This window comes from Syngnathus scovelli, chromosome 1 (assembly GCF_024217435.2).
Source record: "Syngnathus scovelli strain Florida chromosome 1, RoL_Ssco_1.2, whole genome shotgun sequence".
In the NCBI taxonomy this organism is placed as follows: Eukaryota; Metazoa; Chordata; class Actinopteri; order Syngnathiformes; family Syngnathidae; genus Syngnathus; species Syngnathus scovelli.
The window spans coordinates 8,109,240-8,127,832 of record NC_090847.1 but is presented as its reverse complement, the minus strand read 5'-3'; the positions used below and the strand labels follow the sequence as shown (position 1 = coordinate 8,127,832).

Genomic DNA, 18,593 nt, shown 5'->3' with positions numbered 1-18,593 from the left:
CGAGTAATCTCAGGCATTTATTTTCTCTCTTGGCCAGTTGAAGTGTCCATGGAACAGGCATTTCTACTTGTTTTGGAGGAATAGAATAAGATGCTCAACAGTCAAACTCACCTGGTGAAGTCTGTCATCTCCATCATGATCATGCACATCTGCTTGGCCAAAACAATGATATCATTGCCGCTGTCATCCCACTTGGATACCTCGGCATCCAGCTTGCTCTTCTCCTCCTGGAAGCTGGCGACTTGTTCTGCTATCTTTGCTTTCTGTTCCTGTGGCAACTGAGCCATGATAGCCTGGAGCAAAGGATAGTTGGGAGATAACAGGTTAAAACAACACACTGTTTTTGTATTGTTAAGGTTTACACAATTCACCAGCATGGTGCTATGGGAGATCACTTGGTTTTAAAACAGAAATATTGCAGGCTTTTTTTGTTAGCACTACCCTAACTAGTAGAACAAATTATTTTTTTATTGACTTCTGATATCAAAACTCGCTCGATATCTATCTATGTATTGTGTGTACGTGATAATATAAGGTTATTACTTATATGTCACTGTCATAACATAGATGCCACATCGATGCTAATTGTTTGCACGTGCATATGGAATTCCCCACGAGGTGAGCAAAATGCTAGCACAGGGTTTGTGGATTGATTAATGGATTAATCAAAGCTGCACAAGTCTCTGCATTAACAATCAATATGGGAATAACATAATTAGGACAGACGTTCGTCTTTTGCATTTTGGCACTGTTCCTCAATTTAGTGATATGATTTGATGCTGTTAAATGGGTTTGTGATCTGCTTCTGCAATGTGCTGTTAATATTATAAACAAAAACTCGACACTCACCCTTGCACTCTGGCCAGCAATCAGCTGGTCATCTTCTGTCTGCACACTGGTCCTGCTGCGAACATCAAAGTCTTCAGTTTCAAAGTCAGAGTCGTCCAACTCTTCTGGGGTCTGGAAAAGAAAAGAAAAAACAGTCTAGAATTGTGATATGCGGAAAATTTAGATCTTAGTGAGTTTTGTTTCAGAAACTGCGAGAAAAGTGAAATAATAAGGTAGCACAAAAATATACTGGAATCACAATATTTCAGAATACCATGTGGCATTCTTGAAAAACAGGAGGATGCAAGAGCTGTGTACCCAGAGTGTAGCTATTTCAAATTTGAGCCGCTGCAATCTTTTAACATAAAACCGACCATACGTTTCTGTTTTCATACAAACTTTAAAACATAGTATAACTCAATTACTGATTAACTTTAGTGAGGCTACAATAGCAAAAGAATGAAAACAAATAAAAAAAAGGTCTAAGAGATGATTATCAGTATGTTTTACTTACTATGTGGCTCGAAACCTCCCATTGTAAACTACTCAGGAGTAGCTTAAAATGGGAGGGCTATTGTTTTATGGAGTGCAGTAAATTTTCTGTCGTGCAAGGAATATGTTTTCAGGTGCAAATCTGTACTGACTCACAGGCGTCTCTTTCAAGTCAGACAATGGTTTTTGGAGGGGCGGAGATAACACCTGCCTGAGCAACAGATGAACGTGGGAGGCTCACAAACGGGAGCTCATGTTGGGCAGCAAAACGCACCCCTCCTGCCTTTTTTAGCAGCGTCAATACTAGTCTGGACTTAAAAAAGTTTTGTCAGAATAGCAATGTTTCATACAAGTGATAACTTGGATGATTTGCATCATTGTACTTTATCTACATGGGGCATGCACAGACTTGCAGTAGCTGATCATTACTGGTCAAACTACAAGGCTTCTTGTTACGTACATTACTCGTCTTTGTAACAGTCACGCTGGACATTACAGTTTTTCATATGATGCTCTCCAACATATTGAACTTGTCTGAACAAAGATGGGAGGGAACTCACCTTTAGTGCTAAACTAAAAAGAAAAAAGGTAGCAGCTGTCACACTTATGATAGTTTTATGTCTGGAGGGCATATTTTGTGATGTCTCTGTTGGATGACTCTTTAGTCCAGTTTTACAAATAGTCTGACCCTGACCACTGTATGGATTTAAAAGTGTGTCTATTTTTAAGTGATATAAGTCTGCCACTTATTCTGAGTAACTTAGTGTTAATAAGCCGCAAAGCTAAATGTTTCCAATAAATGTTCAATGTTCATTTGCTGTCTTGAGTTCAGCATGAGGTGATGTACCGCAGAGGTCCACAACCACCAGTCTGCATATACATTATGTTCCTTTAAGGAATGTGCCTACCATGAACCGGTCCTTGGCTGACAAAATATTGGAAAACCATTGTCTTCTCTGTAAGGAACTTGGTATTCAAAATATATTTGACAACATAGTTAGCGCCGTTAGCAGGGTAAGCATATTGACTCCTATTTTACCTACGACTGATTAAAAGTGTGCTTGGATGATATGCTTTTTACCCGAACACGTCCGTGACAGCAATAACAGAAGGTTGTAAATGAATGATTGTTTGGGTTCTAATAGACATTTTCACATTTGCACAAGATACAATATAAATTGCATGAGTGAAGGAAGCAGTGTGTGCAACCTACCCTAATCATGAGGACAGCCTTGCGAATGTCTCGAATGCCATCATATACAAGACGGGAAGCATCAATGAACTCATTCTCATCAACGGGCTGTGAGGGGTTTGCACTCAAGGCCTCCACTGCAGACTCAATTTGCTCAGCAAACCGTGGCATCACTGTGGGAGGGTGACATAAAAGGTCGGGAAAAACAATATTGAGGAAGATTTCTTTGAAGAACCACAGTGAGCTTAAGCCAATACAACCGTGTGTAAGCACAGACAAATCAAAATTACTCATTACAGCGACACATCAGCCAAGACGGGTCACAAATCATTTTTAGGAGAAGGGACAAGTTGATATTCAACGTTGATTTGGTAATATATCCTGATTACAAAAAAACTAAACATTTAAGCAATCTTCCACATGAAAGATTGATGGTCATTGTTTTCCAAAATAAAAGGAGATATTTGCAAAGGTCTTATTCCGATTAAAAACAAAAGAACTCGGTCTATTTTCTGCAATTACTTAAAAGTTGCACCTGTGTCAGTCAGGAGCTTTGTGGCCTCCAACACCTTCTCTGTGTAGATTCCAGGTTCATAGTTGTCCATTTCAGATGTGACCACGTGGACCACTCGGGCAGCACGACCTCGAATAGCCCCAGCAGTGCGATCCAAACCATCAACATCTTTCTCTTGTAGAGCAATAACACACTTGTTCACGTCCTCCAGGATGTGGTTCTCTGTGGGACAGACAGTACAACAGGTATACCACCGAGTAGATTATACTATGACTTGCATCATACATTTTGGTATTAAGGGTATTGAGTACCACTTACCAGAGACACATAGGAAGTCATCGATGGAAGTTATGTCATCAACAGCATCAGTGAGGACTCTAACCTGTTTCTCCCATTGTTCCTTGAACAGATCCATATTATCTTGTGCCACCTTACTGTTGGGCTTTGCAGCTAGGGCCAAAGCTGCATTAATCACCTGCAATCGCCCAATCACACATATGTTGGCGTCATTAGGGTATCGGCACTAACTGCACTAATAGGACAATTAATAACACTAACATACAACTGCAGTGTTCAAACTGTACTCTGAAGAGAGCATATTTGAGGAAATAATTTACAATAAGTGCTCAATGAAATTGTGAAGGATTTCCTACTAATAAGTCTGGGTGCAGTTTTTTTTCTTTCTAGAATTAGATTAATTCAGGTTGAAGAGTAAAAATGCTCACACAACTTTGATATCAAAATGTAAAAGTTGATTTTGCAGGAGATGGTCAAAGCCTTTTTTGCGTGCAGTTGCATTGACAATCATCGCGGTATTCTAATATATCCTTACAAGGTTCAAACATATTTAGTTCCCATATTTTACAACTGCAGAAAATCAAGAGAGATTGATGAAAGTGGGTGTAAACAGCAATAGTACCTGAGGGCAAAGAGTTTCCAGTTGAGATGCTGCCATCCGGACCAGTTTTACTCCCTCCTCATTGTTGGAGATGGAACATGCCAAGTTGGCCACCTTGATAGATGAAAAAGATAAAAATGGCACAAGAAAACAACATAAGCATGTAAGTTCTGATTCTATGGGCCAAGAGAAGATTCCACATGATGACTTTTACACCATCCATTGGGCCTCATATACAAAACAAACGCATACAACGTTTGTACACCGCACACAAGTTGAGTACATACGCAAATTGGTGCCTATGCATATTAGTAAATAAGCGTCATTGCGCTCCTTCAAAAAGATTTTCCATAAAAATGTAGGTCAGACACTGCTGTTACGATATGATGGCAACAATGGGGATCGTCTAGGATGAGAAGAACTCCGCCAAAACGGGATTACCCAGGCACTGTGCTGTAATGTAATCTATTACAAGTCCTAACTTCACTACTGCAAGAGAAAATGAGTTGTCACTAGTCTAGTTCTTGTCTTTGTAATTTCAAATATTCACTACTTGAATAAATTCAACTAACCTCCTAAAGGCCACATGTTCAGACAAAGCTAGCGGATCTGTTTAGATGCCATCCAAAGATGAATGTGGGTCAGTCATAATGTTATAATGGTTTCAAGCTAATGTGTAGAAACTAATGGACCATTTGCCTTGAGGCCACCAACTCTTCAGCTCATATCACGTGAGCAAAATAGAGCAACAATGAAACAGATTTCGTCAAAGGCTGAGTTTAAGAGCACAGGTCTAAGGAATTTCATCTAAAGCAACACCAGTCTATTCTCTATAGGTTGACTAAATTATTGGTATCACTGCTAAAGAAAATCCCACAACTGTCACTGAATTGACATGACAATGAAACTTGTTATGCAATATTGCTTTTGAATTTTGGTTCAACAAAACAATTTAAGGGGGAAAAAACATGTATCAGGCCTACACTAAAACTGTGATGCAGCTAGTAAATACCAAAATATTATTTCCAACCTTCAAAGCAGGTTGATGATGTTCCTGTAACTACAGCTGCAAATTTTAACCAGACGTTTAAGTTCTACAGTACAATAGCCATCATTCCTGGATGTGTGCTGCAATATGGAAATGAATGAAATAGGGGACACAATACAAATGCTGACCAAAAATCCCATGAGAACCGCCCCAAAATGAAAGGTCACTTTCACGGTCAAGGTAGATCAGACTCAGATAGTACTCATCAACATTGTAGGAGCCAAAGTACAATTTATGGGCGAGAAAGCAAGAGTTTTGTTAGTGAACCAGTTTCAGGTGTTTGCTAAAGAACATTGATGGTGATACACAAAAGCATCTAGACTTCTCTTTAAACAATTACTGTAGTTCCCAGTCCTGTCTCATCAGAATATAGAGACAAAAAAAACTACAGCCTTAGAAATGCTGGGTTTAGAACAAGCCAATTTAGGTTAAAAAAATTGCACCAACCCAGAAGGTTGGGTCCAAACCCAACTTCCTGGGTCAGTCCAATTTTAAACCCAGCAGTTTTGAGGGTGTATAAATTGTAAGGGTTTTAATACTGGAGGCAGTGCTTGATGTATTTAAAATAAAATAAGCTTCCTCATTCCCACCTTAACAACTACAAGCAATTATACAAAGTATTTTACTCTTAAGTAGCTACAGTACTTTCAAGCATATAGTATGAGCCTGTCAATGTCCTGATGGGTGACAGTGAGGTGCTCCTTGACAATTTAAAGGTCTCCTCCCCAATGTGATGCCACCTTCTGTCCAATTCACCAGCGGTGTTTGGAAAAAGCTTATGCTGCTCTGTCCTCACTGGACCAGCCAATACAGTGGACTCGTGGTCAACTACCCGTGGGGGGATGTCCCATTTCAAATGTCAGGCATTCGATGCTCAGACACAGGGATTCAAGGAATTGAGCGAAAATACACTAATGAGGTCAGCTAGTGGTGCCTCTGGCTTGTTGCTGCTCCAAAGTCATCATTTTGTGGTCTCTCATTTGCTCTTGTCTTCTTAGGACAAAGTAAACATTTCAATAATTAACATGGCAAGATATTGAGGATATGTGGCCGCAGCAGGCAAACACCAACAAGCTTGGGAATTGTGGAGCATTAGAAATGAGTAACAGGCTGGAAGTCATCAGTAATACTCTTACTGCTACTACTAAACTACCCCTACTGCCAGGGTCTCGTTAAATCACGACATTTTGGAAAGATCATTTACACCACTGTACAACTGGAAGTCAACAATGTCAAAAAAGAGAACCTGGATAGTAGACCTATATTGATGCCTGTGAGGCAAATAAATGAATGTCACTCCTTAAAAAATTATATAAATAAAGGACAAAAATTGGGTTTTGGCAAAGAACACAGTCAACATTGTACCTTACCTCAATCAGCTTGTTGGCATGCTCACGGAACACTTGTGCATACTCTTTCACTTCTTTCTCGTTGCCATTCTTTGCAGCTTCAATCAGAACCAGGAGGGGCACATTGGTTTCCAAAAATGAGTCAGACACATGGTCCATCACAGCTTTGCGTAGCTATAAGTGTGAGAAATAGAAGAAAACGGCAATGTTTGAAGTTTCCAAAGTGTTTGTGGTATGGTACTTGTTTGCTTGCATTACATTAATGGCTATATTGAGGGGTAGAGAATCATACAGTCCAAAAACCTCAAAGAGGAATTAAAAAAAAAAAAGAAGAAGAAGAAGAAGAAAAAAACCTGTCTGCGTAGGTCTCTGGTTTTCTTTGTCATCCTGTCAATGGCTGTGTTCAGAGTATCACTCCTGTCCTTTCTGCCAGCCTGTAAAGAAAACATGGGAGCATGATAAATTTCATTGGAATCTAGGACAGCAACACTAAGTGCCATGATGGCAGATACATTTTATACACTATGAAACTGAACATCAGCCAAACCAGCCACATGCGCATTCAGGATCATAGAGAAAAGAGACTTCTCAACCCCACACAATCGTTCAGTGCATGATATCGACTAGGAGGCAGTTTCGGACAACAGCTTTCTAACAATGAGCTTAACAGGTCAGATGCGTTAAATGCAGTGTTCTCTGCTCGGTGCTTCAACGTAAATTAGCCGTGCAGCAACTTGCCCAAATATTATTTGAACCGTCACTGCACTGCAACTGAGATAAGCTAGAACCAATTTTCAAACTGCCGTCTGAGGAAAAAATAACCTTACATTAACTTTACATTATTTCACATAGGAAAACCAGCATTGTGTTTAACTTGTGGTTATACGTCAACAATAACAAAAACTGAAACGAATGAAAATTGTACGGACCATAATTTAATCTTCTAATTTCATAATAATGCTTATAGAAACATTGTTAACTGTTTCGGCAGATGCGAATGCTACGTGCTAAGCAGTAGTGAAACTGTTCCCCACAGACGGTGAGATGTTCAGCCTCATTGTGCAAACTGTTCAAGTGGAAGTTACCAGAACTAAAACTTCCTCAGACAGAAACTAGTTGGGTCCCAGAGATTCCCAGAGCAAGGCAGAGACCATCAGTAAGGTTACAGGGAAATTAGATGGACACAGAAGGGCAACAAGTAACCAGTTTAGTTATGGGCTTTTCACCCCCTTTATAACGTGCAAATCAGATGCAGCAACTTCATGGACCCGACTCAACCTCCAATGCTCTTTGCCTATCAAACGGGGTTAGCAAGTGCACATGGAGACAAGAAATCTCTCGTAGCATGAATCTGCTCAACTTTTTTCCCCTTCAGTTGGGATTCAGTTCTTGTTTGGTTGTTTCCCCCCTCCCCCTACTCTTGCAATCCTATTTCATTCATACCAAGCCTATATTTCATTTCCGCACCAGAGGATTCAAAGTGCACTTCTTAAGATGCTTATTATGGAAGCAATTTTTCTGTGGCAGCTTTTAATGTTCTAAACTAAGTCTATCCATTACTTTAGGGACAGACTTAAAATCAATCCTTTTCCACAAAACCATCCAACTGGAATCCGTGAAAAGTATGCCATACAAGTAAAATCAGTTGTTTCTTTCAAAATGCTTTAATGCATAACCTTCCTCCACCCCCCAACCTACTCTTCAATTCTCCAGAGGTATCACAGTGGGTGGTTATAACAGTAATTCACAAATATGACAGTAACATGCCGTTTGAGGAAGGCAAAAACAAAGAATCAGTCAGCCGTCTGATGCGATCAGACAAAATAAATTTTGCATTTTAAAACTTGTTATATATTGAAAGAGCAAAGTGCAACATAATTATGGCTAGGCATTTATTTATTTAAATAAGATTATCCTATTAAGACAATCAAGAACAGATTCTTATTGCCGACAGGCAGCAGCAAACATAGTAAAGCAAAGGATAAATCAAACCAAAGTATAAATGCAGTACATACAGGCATATTGCAGTGTAGTAAATACCTCATATGACAATTTAGGGATGAATGAGGTGAATTTTAATATTTGTTCCAAGGTGTACCACTCATTTGGGGCAGAAGATTGTTTTATTTTTTTTTTAATTGACTTAAAAAAAATGATGCGAGATTTGGAAATTAAGGTGTGTTTGATTTAGTTTCAGTGATAACTAGACTGGAAAGAGCATTTTGAATGTTAGTACAACTCGAATGAAGTCCAGTGTGGAGGAAGGAGATAGGAGTATAGTTGCCAATAGCATGAGCTATACTGTAATTGAGTTCTCCACAATATTTCAATTTCTCTGTATATGTGCTCTGCAATTGGCTGGCGACCAATACATGGTGTTCCCTGTCTATCATCCAAAGTCAGCTGGGATAGGCTCTAGTTCACCCTGACCCAAATGAGACAATAAAATAATTGCATTGTTACTGTATACCTATTGCTACTGCTAATAGACAACGTTCACTTAATGCTTTCCCAGCTTCCTTGTATAGTTAGAAATGTGCAGTAGTTCATAAGAGCAACCACTGCCATTAAATTATCAAAGGGTAATTTAGAAAAGTAAGGTTTGCTATGCAACATTGTAATGTCACAGATAAGACAGAAATAAATGTATTGTGTTTGTTCAATATCAAATTGTAATGTGGATATTAATCTCACTTTGTGGTTTGCTGCTGAGCATATTGTACTAATAGAATTTTTTAAATGACAGGCATGTTCAAGGCTTGTACTGTTTTTTGTTCTTTAAGACCTTGTGCTCGTGCGTAAACATTCCAATGTCAGGTTACATAAACTATTTTGTTACATTCTGTTAATACTGCTATCATACACTTCTCTGGAAACATGTATTTTATTTTATTCATATTACTGGTCATGTTATTTTTAAATAGATTGCAGTCTTATATTCAATAGCAGCCCAGTCCCACATTCAAAATATCCATATTCTGATTGCGACAAGTTAGTGGGAAATAAGTGGGGGTGGAAAAGAAGACTGGAGGTACACAAGCAGTGGTATGAGCCAGGGAGCAAGTGACTGAGCAAGTGAGCGAGACAGAGAGCGAGCGAGAGGGTTGTTTGAGTGGGAGAGAAAAAGAGAGAGAGAACGAGTAGTGATGGTCGATGCCAGGCTGCCACCACTCTGTAGCAGTGAGTGGCTGCAGCAAAAAGCAGAGAATAACATCCCTGGCTCCCCGCTCGCCTTTTTTCCCCCTCTCTCCTTGCGTCTCGGCAAGCAGATGAGGGCTCTGCTCACGGCGCTGCGGAGACAATGTTGGGACTTAGCTGGCGTCAGAAGCAGATTCTTTGGATGCCATCAACAAGTTAAGAGTGGAGGACTCGAGCCATGAGAGGGGAAGGATTGATATTGAAGTAAGCGGCTCATCTGACATCATTGCAGAGGAAAGAAAAGGGTGAAAAGAAAAAAGGGAGGAGGAGAACCTCTAGCAGAATCGCAGGGACTGCAACTGCTCAACTTAGGAAAGAAAATATCTGCTATACTTCTAGGATTCGCTGGACAATGACAATTTAAACCACTATTGGATTTTATTGGACAGCTAAAAAAAAAAACAGGAATAACCATCCTGGGACATGGAAATGTCTATTTTCTCCCCTTTGCGTGGGCTCAGCATTGTTTCATTCCAAAAGCGGTTGGTTCATTTTGTGCTTTTCCTAAAAGGTTCTTTCCATTTGGATGTTTTTTCCATGCGGGTGCTCAAAAAGTCTGCAAAGAAGGACAGTTGAATGCGGCTTCCGATGTGCACAAAAGAATGGGTAAGTTTGTTTCTTATATGAAAGGTCTAGCTATGACTAAGGAAGGAGAGTAGGAGCTTGAAAAGCAAAGAACTGGCATCTCTGGCAGAATTTATCTACTCTCCTCCACCAACAGACAGAGACAGACACACACACACACACACACACACACACACACACACACACACACACACACACACACACACACACACACACACACACACACACACACACACACACACACACACACACACACACACACACACACACACACACACACACACACACACACACACACACACACACACACACACACACACACCATAATTTATCAATGTATTCAATAAACAACCGTATAATCCAACTGCACCACAGGCTGGGCTCTCTTCATGAAGCAAGGTTGACAGTTAATTCTGACAGAGGCTGCTGTACTCTACAATAAATTGTTTAAAACAAAAATCAACACATTTTAAAGAGGTTGTTCAAACTGGTACTCTTATTTGGTTAAGATGGATGATTCTGATTGCAGTGATCATAGTAGTGTTCGTTGGAAGACAGCATTTAGTTAGAACCACCCTAAAAAGACAAAGATAAAGGAAGAACTTTATGCAAGGTGGTTGCATATCTTAGATTTTTTTCTCTCAAAGGTGTACCAAAAATTTCCAAATATATAAATGCATTAATGAAATCCTATCAGTTAAATCATCATTGAAAAATTGAGGTGCCGATGGTACGAAGAGTGGACTTGAAATTATTCGTTAAGGGGGGACAAGTATTTGGATTTAGAATAGAAACAAATTCAGTAAACTGCTCAATTCTAATTAGCTCGGATGAGCTTCGTCCTTCGCCCACATCCTTCATGCTCATTTGCTTTCTTTCAAATCCACTCAGGTTTTCATTCAAGGTGGCCATTGGTGGGACCTGCACCAGCGGCTCTTTGTATGTACATGATCAGCATGCTCCTTGTGTGCCTGCTGCCTTCTGCTTCATGCACAACCTGCCCTCAAAAATGCCGCTGTGAGGACCTGCAGTTCTACTGCGACACCCAAGGACTTCAGGCACCCCCAGATGGTGTGGACAAAGGGGCCCTAGGGCTTTCACTACGACACAACAGCATCACTGAACTCAGCCCTGATCAATTCTACGGCTTCAGTCAGCTCACCTGGTTGCACCTAGACCACAACCAGATCACTACGGTTCAAGAAGATGCCTTCCAGGGGCTCTACAAGCTGAAGGACCTCAATCTGAGCTCAAATCGTATCACCAAGTTGCCCAATACAACCTTCATCCACCTCATTAACCTGCAGATTTTGGACCTGTCCTTCAATCAGATGACCGCGCTAGAACCAGAACTGTTTCATGGATTAAGAAAGCTCCAGATTCTCCACCTACGATCCAATTTACTTCGTACCACACCCGTTCGTGCATTCTGGGACTGCCGTAGCCTGGAATACCTTGGTCTGAGCAGCAACCGTCTACGGAGTCTGGCACGAAATGGTTTCGCTGGGCTCATTAAACTCAAAGAGCTCCACTTGGAGCACAATCAGTTGACAAAGATCAACTTGGCCCATTTCCCACGCCTCGTTGCTCTCCAATTTCTGTATCTGCAGTGGAATAAGATCAACAACATAACATGCGGCATGGAGTGGACCTGGACCACTTTAGAGAAGCTGGACCTTACGGGAAACGAGATCCGTGTCTTGACACCTGATGTCTTTCAAACGCTGCCAAATCTCAAGATTTTACTGTTGGATAACAACAAATTAAGTAGTCTGGATGCCCAAGTCATGGATATGTGGCAGTCTTTAAGTACTATTGGCTTGTCTAGCAACCTCTGGGAATGTACCAAAAGGATTTGTTCGCTAGCCACTTGGCTAAGCACCTTCAAGGGAAGATGGGAACATTCCATTCTCTGCCATAGCCCCGAATATGCCCAAGGTGAGGAAATACTCGATGCGGTATATGGATTCCAACTTTGCCAGAATTTTTCAGCACCAGTTGTTCAGACCACCGGTACAACCACAGACGCTACCACAGCTGCAGAGATGACAAGCTCCTTTTTTGGAATTATGCAGCCAACCCCTACGCAGGACTATGCAGAGGATAATTGGAGCTACTCCACATTGGCAACCACAACACAAACACCTATCATTTCTCAAGCAACCACCACTGCATTGGAAGAGGCAGCTGTAACAGATGACTTCTCCATCATGGACAATACCGTTATGACTCATCGGGTCATCATGGGGACTATGGCTCTTCTGTTTTCATTCTTTTTCATCATTTTTGTTGTATATATCTCACGGAAGTGCTGCCCCCCCACTCTGCGCCGGATACGCCACTGTTCTGCTATTCAGAACCGCCGACAGATGAGGACCCAGCAGCGGCAGCCTATGGCAGATCTAGCTACGCAGGTGCCCTATAATGAGTATGAGCCCAGCCACGAAGAAGGGGCACTTGTGATCATTAATGGCTATGGGCAGTGCAAGTGTCAGCAACTGCCTTACAAAGAGTGTGAAGTATGAACTATTTATTTCTAGGACATGCGGTTTGCCATTTGACCATTTGATGATACTGGGTTTGATTTTTTGATTCGTTTTGCAGTTCATGTGGAAAATAAAAACACACACACGATTTCTATTTTCCGGGATTTGAGAATACATGACATATGCTTACTGATCCAATGAAAGACATGAGGGTTTTAGGGTGATGTAGAGATAGGCATACATTTATTTTTCTATGAGTGCAAGTTGCTCGTACAAGGCAGGGGCAATCATTTTGAACAAGTGTCAACTGTGAGATTTGTCACCACCTTATGTCAATATTCCTCAGCACAGAACAAACACTCAAACATCAAATGACCCTCTGTAAACTACATTAAGTGGAAACATTACGTGTTGCTTTTTATAGACGTCTGAAATCACCTTCTATTCACACCACAGAAACTGTAAACAAGTCAACTAACAAACGCTGAACTATAAATTGGATAAATGTAATTGTTCTGAGAGGTGATACATTTGCATTAACAAAATCAAATCACTCTTTCTGAAGGGACAAGGCGAACGGGACAATTTCTAGAGGTTTGTAGTAACACTGATTTACACCTCCAACTAGTGCGAAAACAAAAAAAAAAAAAAAAGGTTTTATACCTTTCGCAGACAATGGGTTCGTTTCAGTATAATATTTAGAAATTGTATACACATTCTTAAAATATCCCATGACACTTATCTACCTAGCTACTGCGCAGGTGAATGATTAACAAGGAAACGCTAATGAATAGCGCACATGCCAGACGGGGGACCATTTTATTGTGAAGGAAAAAAAAAAAAAAAAAAAAAAAAAATCAAAGCTTCCCGTACCCCGGGCTCTTTACAGCTACCACACTAATAAGGACTGACAGCCCCGAGATTAAACCAATTACGGCAAGGCAAAAGAATCAAATATTCTGTCACCCACACCAGTGATCCAGCAACATTTTGCTTGTTCAGTCACAAATATGTTTCTTAATAGGCTCAATCTCTATGCTCAACAAAAGCATAAGTGATTCTTTTTATGAACTTGTTTTTATTCAGAGACAGACTACGTGAAGACTTCTATACTATGACAGCTGCCTGGTGTCTCAACCGAAACTGTGGACAATACCATGAAAATAACTGAAGATCAAGTGATAAGCAAACAGCCAGCCTGGGTCAGGAGACATTTGTATGCAGGAAGGAGAGGATGTGCATTAGCATCAGACTAAAGCTGCTGCCGCAGCTCCGCACTTCTTTGTGCTCAGTTTGGTGATGGGGGGCAGGGTGAAGGAGAGACACACAGTGGGTATGATGTTGAGCATGGAAAGAGCAAATGGGGGGTAAAGTACTTGTTTAAAGTCATGTGCATATTTCCGACCTTTTGAAATATGTGGAACAATAAAAACTGAGTGTGAACACTTTTGGTTTGCATTGAAAATTCAACATTTGACTGCACTACAACTGGCAATCTTAGGAAAATGTCAAAGTATTCGATTCATAGACCAATGTTACAAAACACCCAAACAAACACGCGTGCAGGTGTCATTTGTAGTTTGGTCTCATCAGGGTGGTTTGAAACATCCAAATCAATGTTTGTGTCTGTGTGGCAGCACATTTTCATGAGATGTGTGTTCATACGTCAATAATTATTCCATCTAAAAAATCAAAGGGAAACCGTGATTTCAAAATCAAACAGGTCTGCTGTGTTGTTACTTTTCATTTCCTTCAGCTTCGCACTGCTATGACAACTACCCTTTTATCTGTCTTGCATGTTTCAAAGTGCCATCCAGGAGACAGAGACGTTCATTTATGGTACAGCAAAAGCGAGGATTACATGGCATTCCAATAAAATTTGATCAACTATTTGACATTTCACTGTTAAAAACTATGGTTGTGCCAGGTGATGGAAAAGCCACAGCATTTGTAGAAATATGCATCCCACTGCACTTTGGCTCTTTGTAAAATGTTTTTGTTTCCTCTTGTCATCCTCTAGCTCCCTATCCTGCCAGAAAAAAAAAGTAAAAAACAAGGAAACAGATCCCTCCCTCTCTTGCCCAGCTTTTTCGTGCAAAATGAATGCTACGCATATTTTGTATTGTAAATGTACAATTTCATATCTGTATAGTGCATAAGATGTGCCATCATGATCAAAAAAAGTATCCTCAAAAACATAACAGTATATTTTTAAATAAAATGGCTCAAATAACAGTGTACCTTATTAATGCTCACAATGTACGTACTTTAGTTCATCACATTGTGGATAATGGAAGCGTTCGCATGCTGAAGAAGGAACAAAAATGACATGTAAATAATTTGAATTTCTAATTGCAGAATGTGCAAATATCTAGCATATGTTCCCCTAGGACTGATTGGCTGAGTCCATGGAATACACACTGGCTCGTTCCTAAAAAGACTCCAACCAACACACCTAAAATCCTCATGAAGACAAACGGTATACTCAATTTTCTTTACACCTAAAACATTTTCAAGTAAGCATTATGACATACCCAAATATATCTATTCATTAGCGCGATTGCAGCCCAACCCCTCAAAGTTGGCATGCCAAACAAGAGGTGGTCTAAACCTGGAAGATGAAAAATCATAATGTGCACCTAAATTGAAATGACAGACTACAGGGAAGGCCAACAACTTTGAGACTCAAAGGCCTGGCTCATAACCTCTCTTTGTGAACCTTGCTTTGTACACTGAGATGTAATCATTTCAAGAATTAAGGTGTACAGTGCTCTCCAAAAGTAGGGTTAGGGAAGTTTGATTCCTTTATTTTTGTTATATATTGAAGAAATTGGAATTTCTGATCAAAAGATGATTACGAGATCAAAGTTCAGAAGTCCAGCTTTCATATCACGGTATTTAAATCCAGATGTGTCAAACAACAAAGGACAGAAAATCTTGTTTGAAGCCACTCACTTTTCAAGTGAGCAAAAGTATTGGAACATGACTGATGGGCGTTTCTACTGTAGTTGCTCAGGTGTTGCCTTTTAGGTTTACTGGTTACTCTATTCACTGGTGTTTATTTTAGAGTTTGTGTTTCATATGTGCAAAACACATTTGCTGTTAAGCAAACATGAAGACCAGAGAGCAGTATATGGAAGAAATGCAAACCATTTTGAAGCTGAGAAAAAGGGAGAAAAATAGACTGGCATTATTGGGCCATACATTGGGCATGGCCACAATACAACAATTTGTAATGTCCTGTAAAAGAAAGGAACTGCTAGTGGACTGAGCAAGAGACATCATGACAAGAAAAGGACTGCCAATGGTATTGGCAGCAGTTGCTGACAGAAACAATGTGCAAGCTGCGAAAAAACACATTAAGACCTCATTCCTGACATCACGACTAGCCTCCACAGGACAGGCATGAAGGTATCACAATCCGTAGTTTGAAGAAGTCTTCAAAAGAATAAATATACAGGCTATACCACAAGATGAAAACCACTCATAAGGAAAAAGAATCAGAAGGCCAGCTTATGTTTTTGGAAAGTACTGAAATGAGTCAATACAAAGTGATCTGCATCCTTTGGATAACAACCTTTTCTTTTTTTTTTTTAACTACCGTATTTTCCGGACTATAAGTTGCTCCGGAGTACAAGTCGCACCAGCCATAAAATGCCCCAAAAAGTGAAAAAACAACATATATAAGTCGCTCTGGAGTACAAGTCGCATTTTGGGGGGCAATTTATTCGACAAAATCCCACACCAAAAACAGTCATGAACGAGCAATAACAGGCTAAACGATAGCAACAACAGGCTAAACGATAGATATGCTAACATGACAAACACAAACAAAGAGCTGAGAACGGGCCTGATGTAACATATAGAGTGATTAAGAACAACTATTACATAAATAACATGTTTATAAAACCATCTGTGTCACTCCAATTCATTAAATCCATCGATCGTTCGATACAATAGCAACAGGCTAAACGATAGGTATGCTAACGTGACAAACACAAACGAAGAGCTGAGAACGGGCCTGACGTAACATATAGAGTTATTAAAGAAAGCGATTACATGAATAATACGTTTATAAAATCATCGGTGTCACTCCAATTCATTAAATCCATCGATCGTTCTTTGTCAACAATGGGTGCGCGCGGCTGAGGGCGCTTGCACTTCAAAATATTCCACAGGCTCATATAACGATAGATAAACTATATTTCAAATAACTATAATACAAGCAATAATATTATCAAACCATCCGTGCACTTTAAATCCATTAAATCCATCGATCAAATTCCTCGTCCTTTGTCAACATCGCCGCGCGTGCGCCCTGACGTCAGCCCGTCTTTATTCCACAGATCTAGCATATACGTAACTATATTGTAGCGTTATCAAAGTACAAGGATAGACGTGGGTTTGGTAAACGGCTCTTTATTAAACAAAACAAACTTCCAAGCGTATGGGGGCGTAGACTTCCAGACACGAGAGCTCCATGGCATAGGACCGTGCGTGCGTAATGGCCATGTCCGAGCCCCATGCACCGTTCGCGGACAGCCACTCGGCCGGGCGCCGGCCCCCGACTCAGTAGAGTTGGACCGGGCGTGCGTAAAAGCCATAATAGTTTTTCAAACCTTCTATGTCACTCCAAATCCTTAATTCCTTCAAACTCTTTGTCCTCCGTGTCACTTAGAAATGATCACCGCTAATGAGGCCGGTAGTCCTTACGTGGGTACGTTTGTCCATTATGTAAACAACCGCCGCGCCGCGCCACTGACGTCACTTGAAATAGTAATCCATTGGTACATCACGGTTCTCCAAACTTTCTTTCTGCTGCTCAATTACTGTTTTCAGCTGCATATTTTACACTTTGAAGTTTGTAACCTGCAAAATATGAGTTTCTTTTTGGTGCCATTTTTCTTAAGCCTACCCAGTTGATGAGTCACGGCCAACGGTGAAATTTAGAGCGCCTTCATCCAGTTTCGTCTGAAAATATCATTTTTTTCAGATGTAGTTTTTTGTTTTGTTTATTTGGTTGTTTTATCAAAGTCAAAGTCTGCTTTATTGTCGATTTTTTTCATATACCAAGACACACAAAGAGATTAAAATTACGTTCCCACTATCCCTCAGTGAGATAGTACACATATGCATACAAGCAACACAAAAACCCAAGAAGGCACAAACAATGAATAAATAAGTGTTGAATAAATGATAAATAAACAAATAATAATAAATAATAATAATAAATATAAGAGGAGCAAAAATGGAGTAAGTGTACATACAGCAGACAGTGGACTTGGATACGGTGCTTTAAAGTGTTAATTGCTTTATTTGATGTTTTCTCTATTTTTTATGTTTTGAATATGTTCAAGATAAAGATATAAAAGCATGTGAAGTGATCAACTATACTAAAAATAACATGGGAAGTGGTCAACTATACTTGTAAGTGATGTCTTAATGATCAAGTAAAAATTTGTGAAAAAAACATACAAGTCGCTCCTGAGTACAAGTCGCCCCCCCACCCAAATTATGGAAAAAAAAAACGCAACTTATAGTCCGGAAATTACAGTACTGTGGCTGTTTGATGAAGTGAGTGATGGTGCAATTATACTTAGAATGAATAGGTTACTGTGTATTTTATTTGTTCACATAAAGTCATTTAAAACAAGTGAAACATCAGCTTGAATAGTAACACTTGGTGTCCCTAGGGGAATGATGTGCAACATTTTCATCTGATTACAAACAGTATTAGATTGGGTGGGTGCTACTGGCATGCACAATGGTTCATTCAACTGCCAGCCAGAATCCCTTGCTGCTCCCCACTGTACAATGACTTTCTCCTCTGGAGGCGAGAGAAGCGCCAGCTAAGCAGCGCTTATCAGTCAGCTCATGGCCAGATAGACATCTTGACGGAGGCCAAGTGAAAAGGAGAATCGTGATTTTCATTCTTTACTTAAATGTTCTGTTAACCAATGTATGTAATGCTGAATATTTACATTATTTTAAGGCAGGAAGTTT

General features: G+C 40.1%; 2 protein-coding genes across 2 annotated transcripts in view; one reads left to right on the top strand and one right to left on the bottom strand.

Moving 5' to 3' along the window:
* ctnna1 (catenin (cadherin-associated protein), alpha 1) overlaps positions 1-18,593 on the bottom strand; it is a 45,563-nt gene that overhangs the window by 13,999 nt on the left and 12,971 nt on the right. Inside the window, exons 8-15 of the mRNA XM_049746246.1 lie at positions 6,675-6,755; positions 6,343-6,495; positions 3,946-4,038; positions 3,345-3,501; positions 3,048-3,248; positions 2,534-2,685; positions 850-960; positions 112-293 (exon numbers count right to left, since the gene is read on the bottom strand). Of these exons, the coding sequence (XP_049602203.1) occupies positions 112-293; positions 850-960; positions 2,534-2,685; positions 3,048-3,248; positions 3,345-3,501; positions 3,946-4,038; positions 6,343-6,495; positions 6,675-6,755 (1,130 nt within the window). The remainder of the gene's footprint in view (positions 1-111; positions 294-849; positions 961-2,533; positions 2,686-3,047; positions 3,249-3,344; positions 3,502-3,945; positions 4,039-6,342; positions 6,496-6,674; positions 6,756-18,593) is intronic.
* On the top strand, positions 9,436-14,825 carry lrrtm2 (leucine rich repeat transmembrane neuronal 2). The gene is made up of 2 exons (XM_049746406.1): positions 9,436-10,125; positions 10,996-14,825. The coding sequence occupies exons 1-2, from the start codon at positions 10,122-10,124 to the stop codon at positions 12,627-12,629; spliced, it is 1,638 nt and encodes a 545-aa protein (XP_049602363.1). The 5' UTR covers positions 9,436-10,121; the 3' UTR covers positions 12,630-14,825.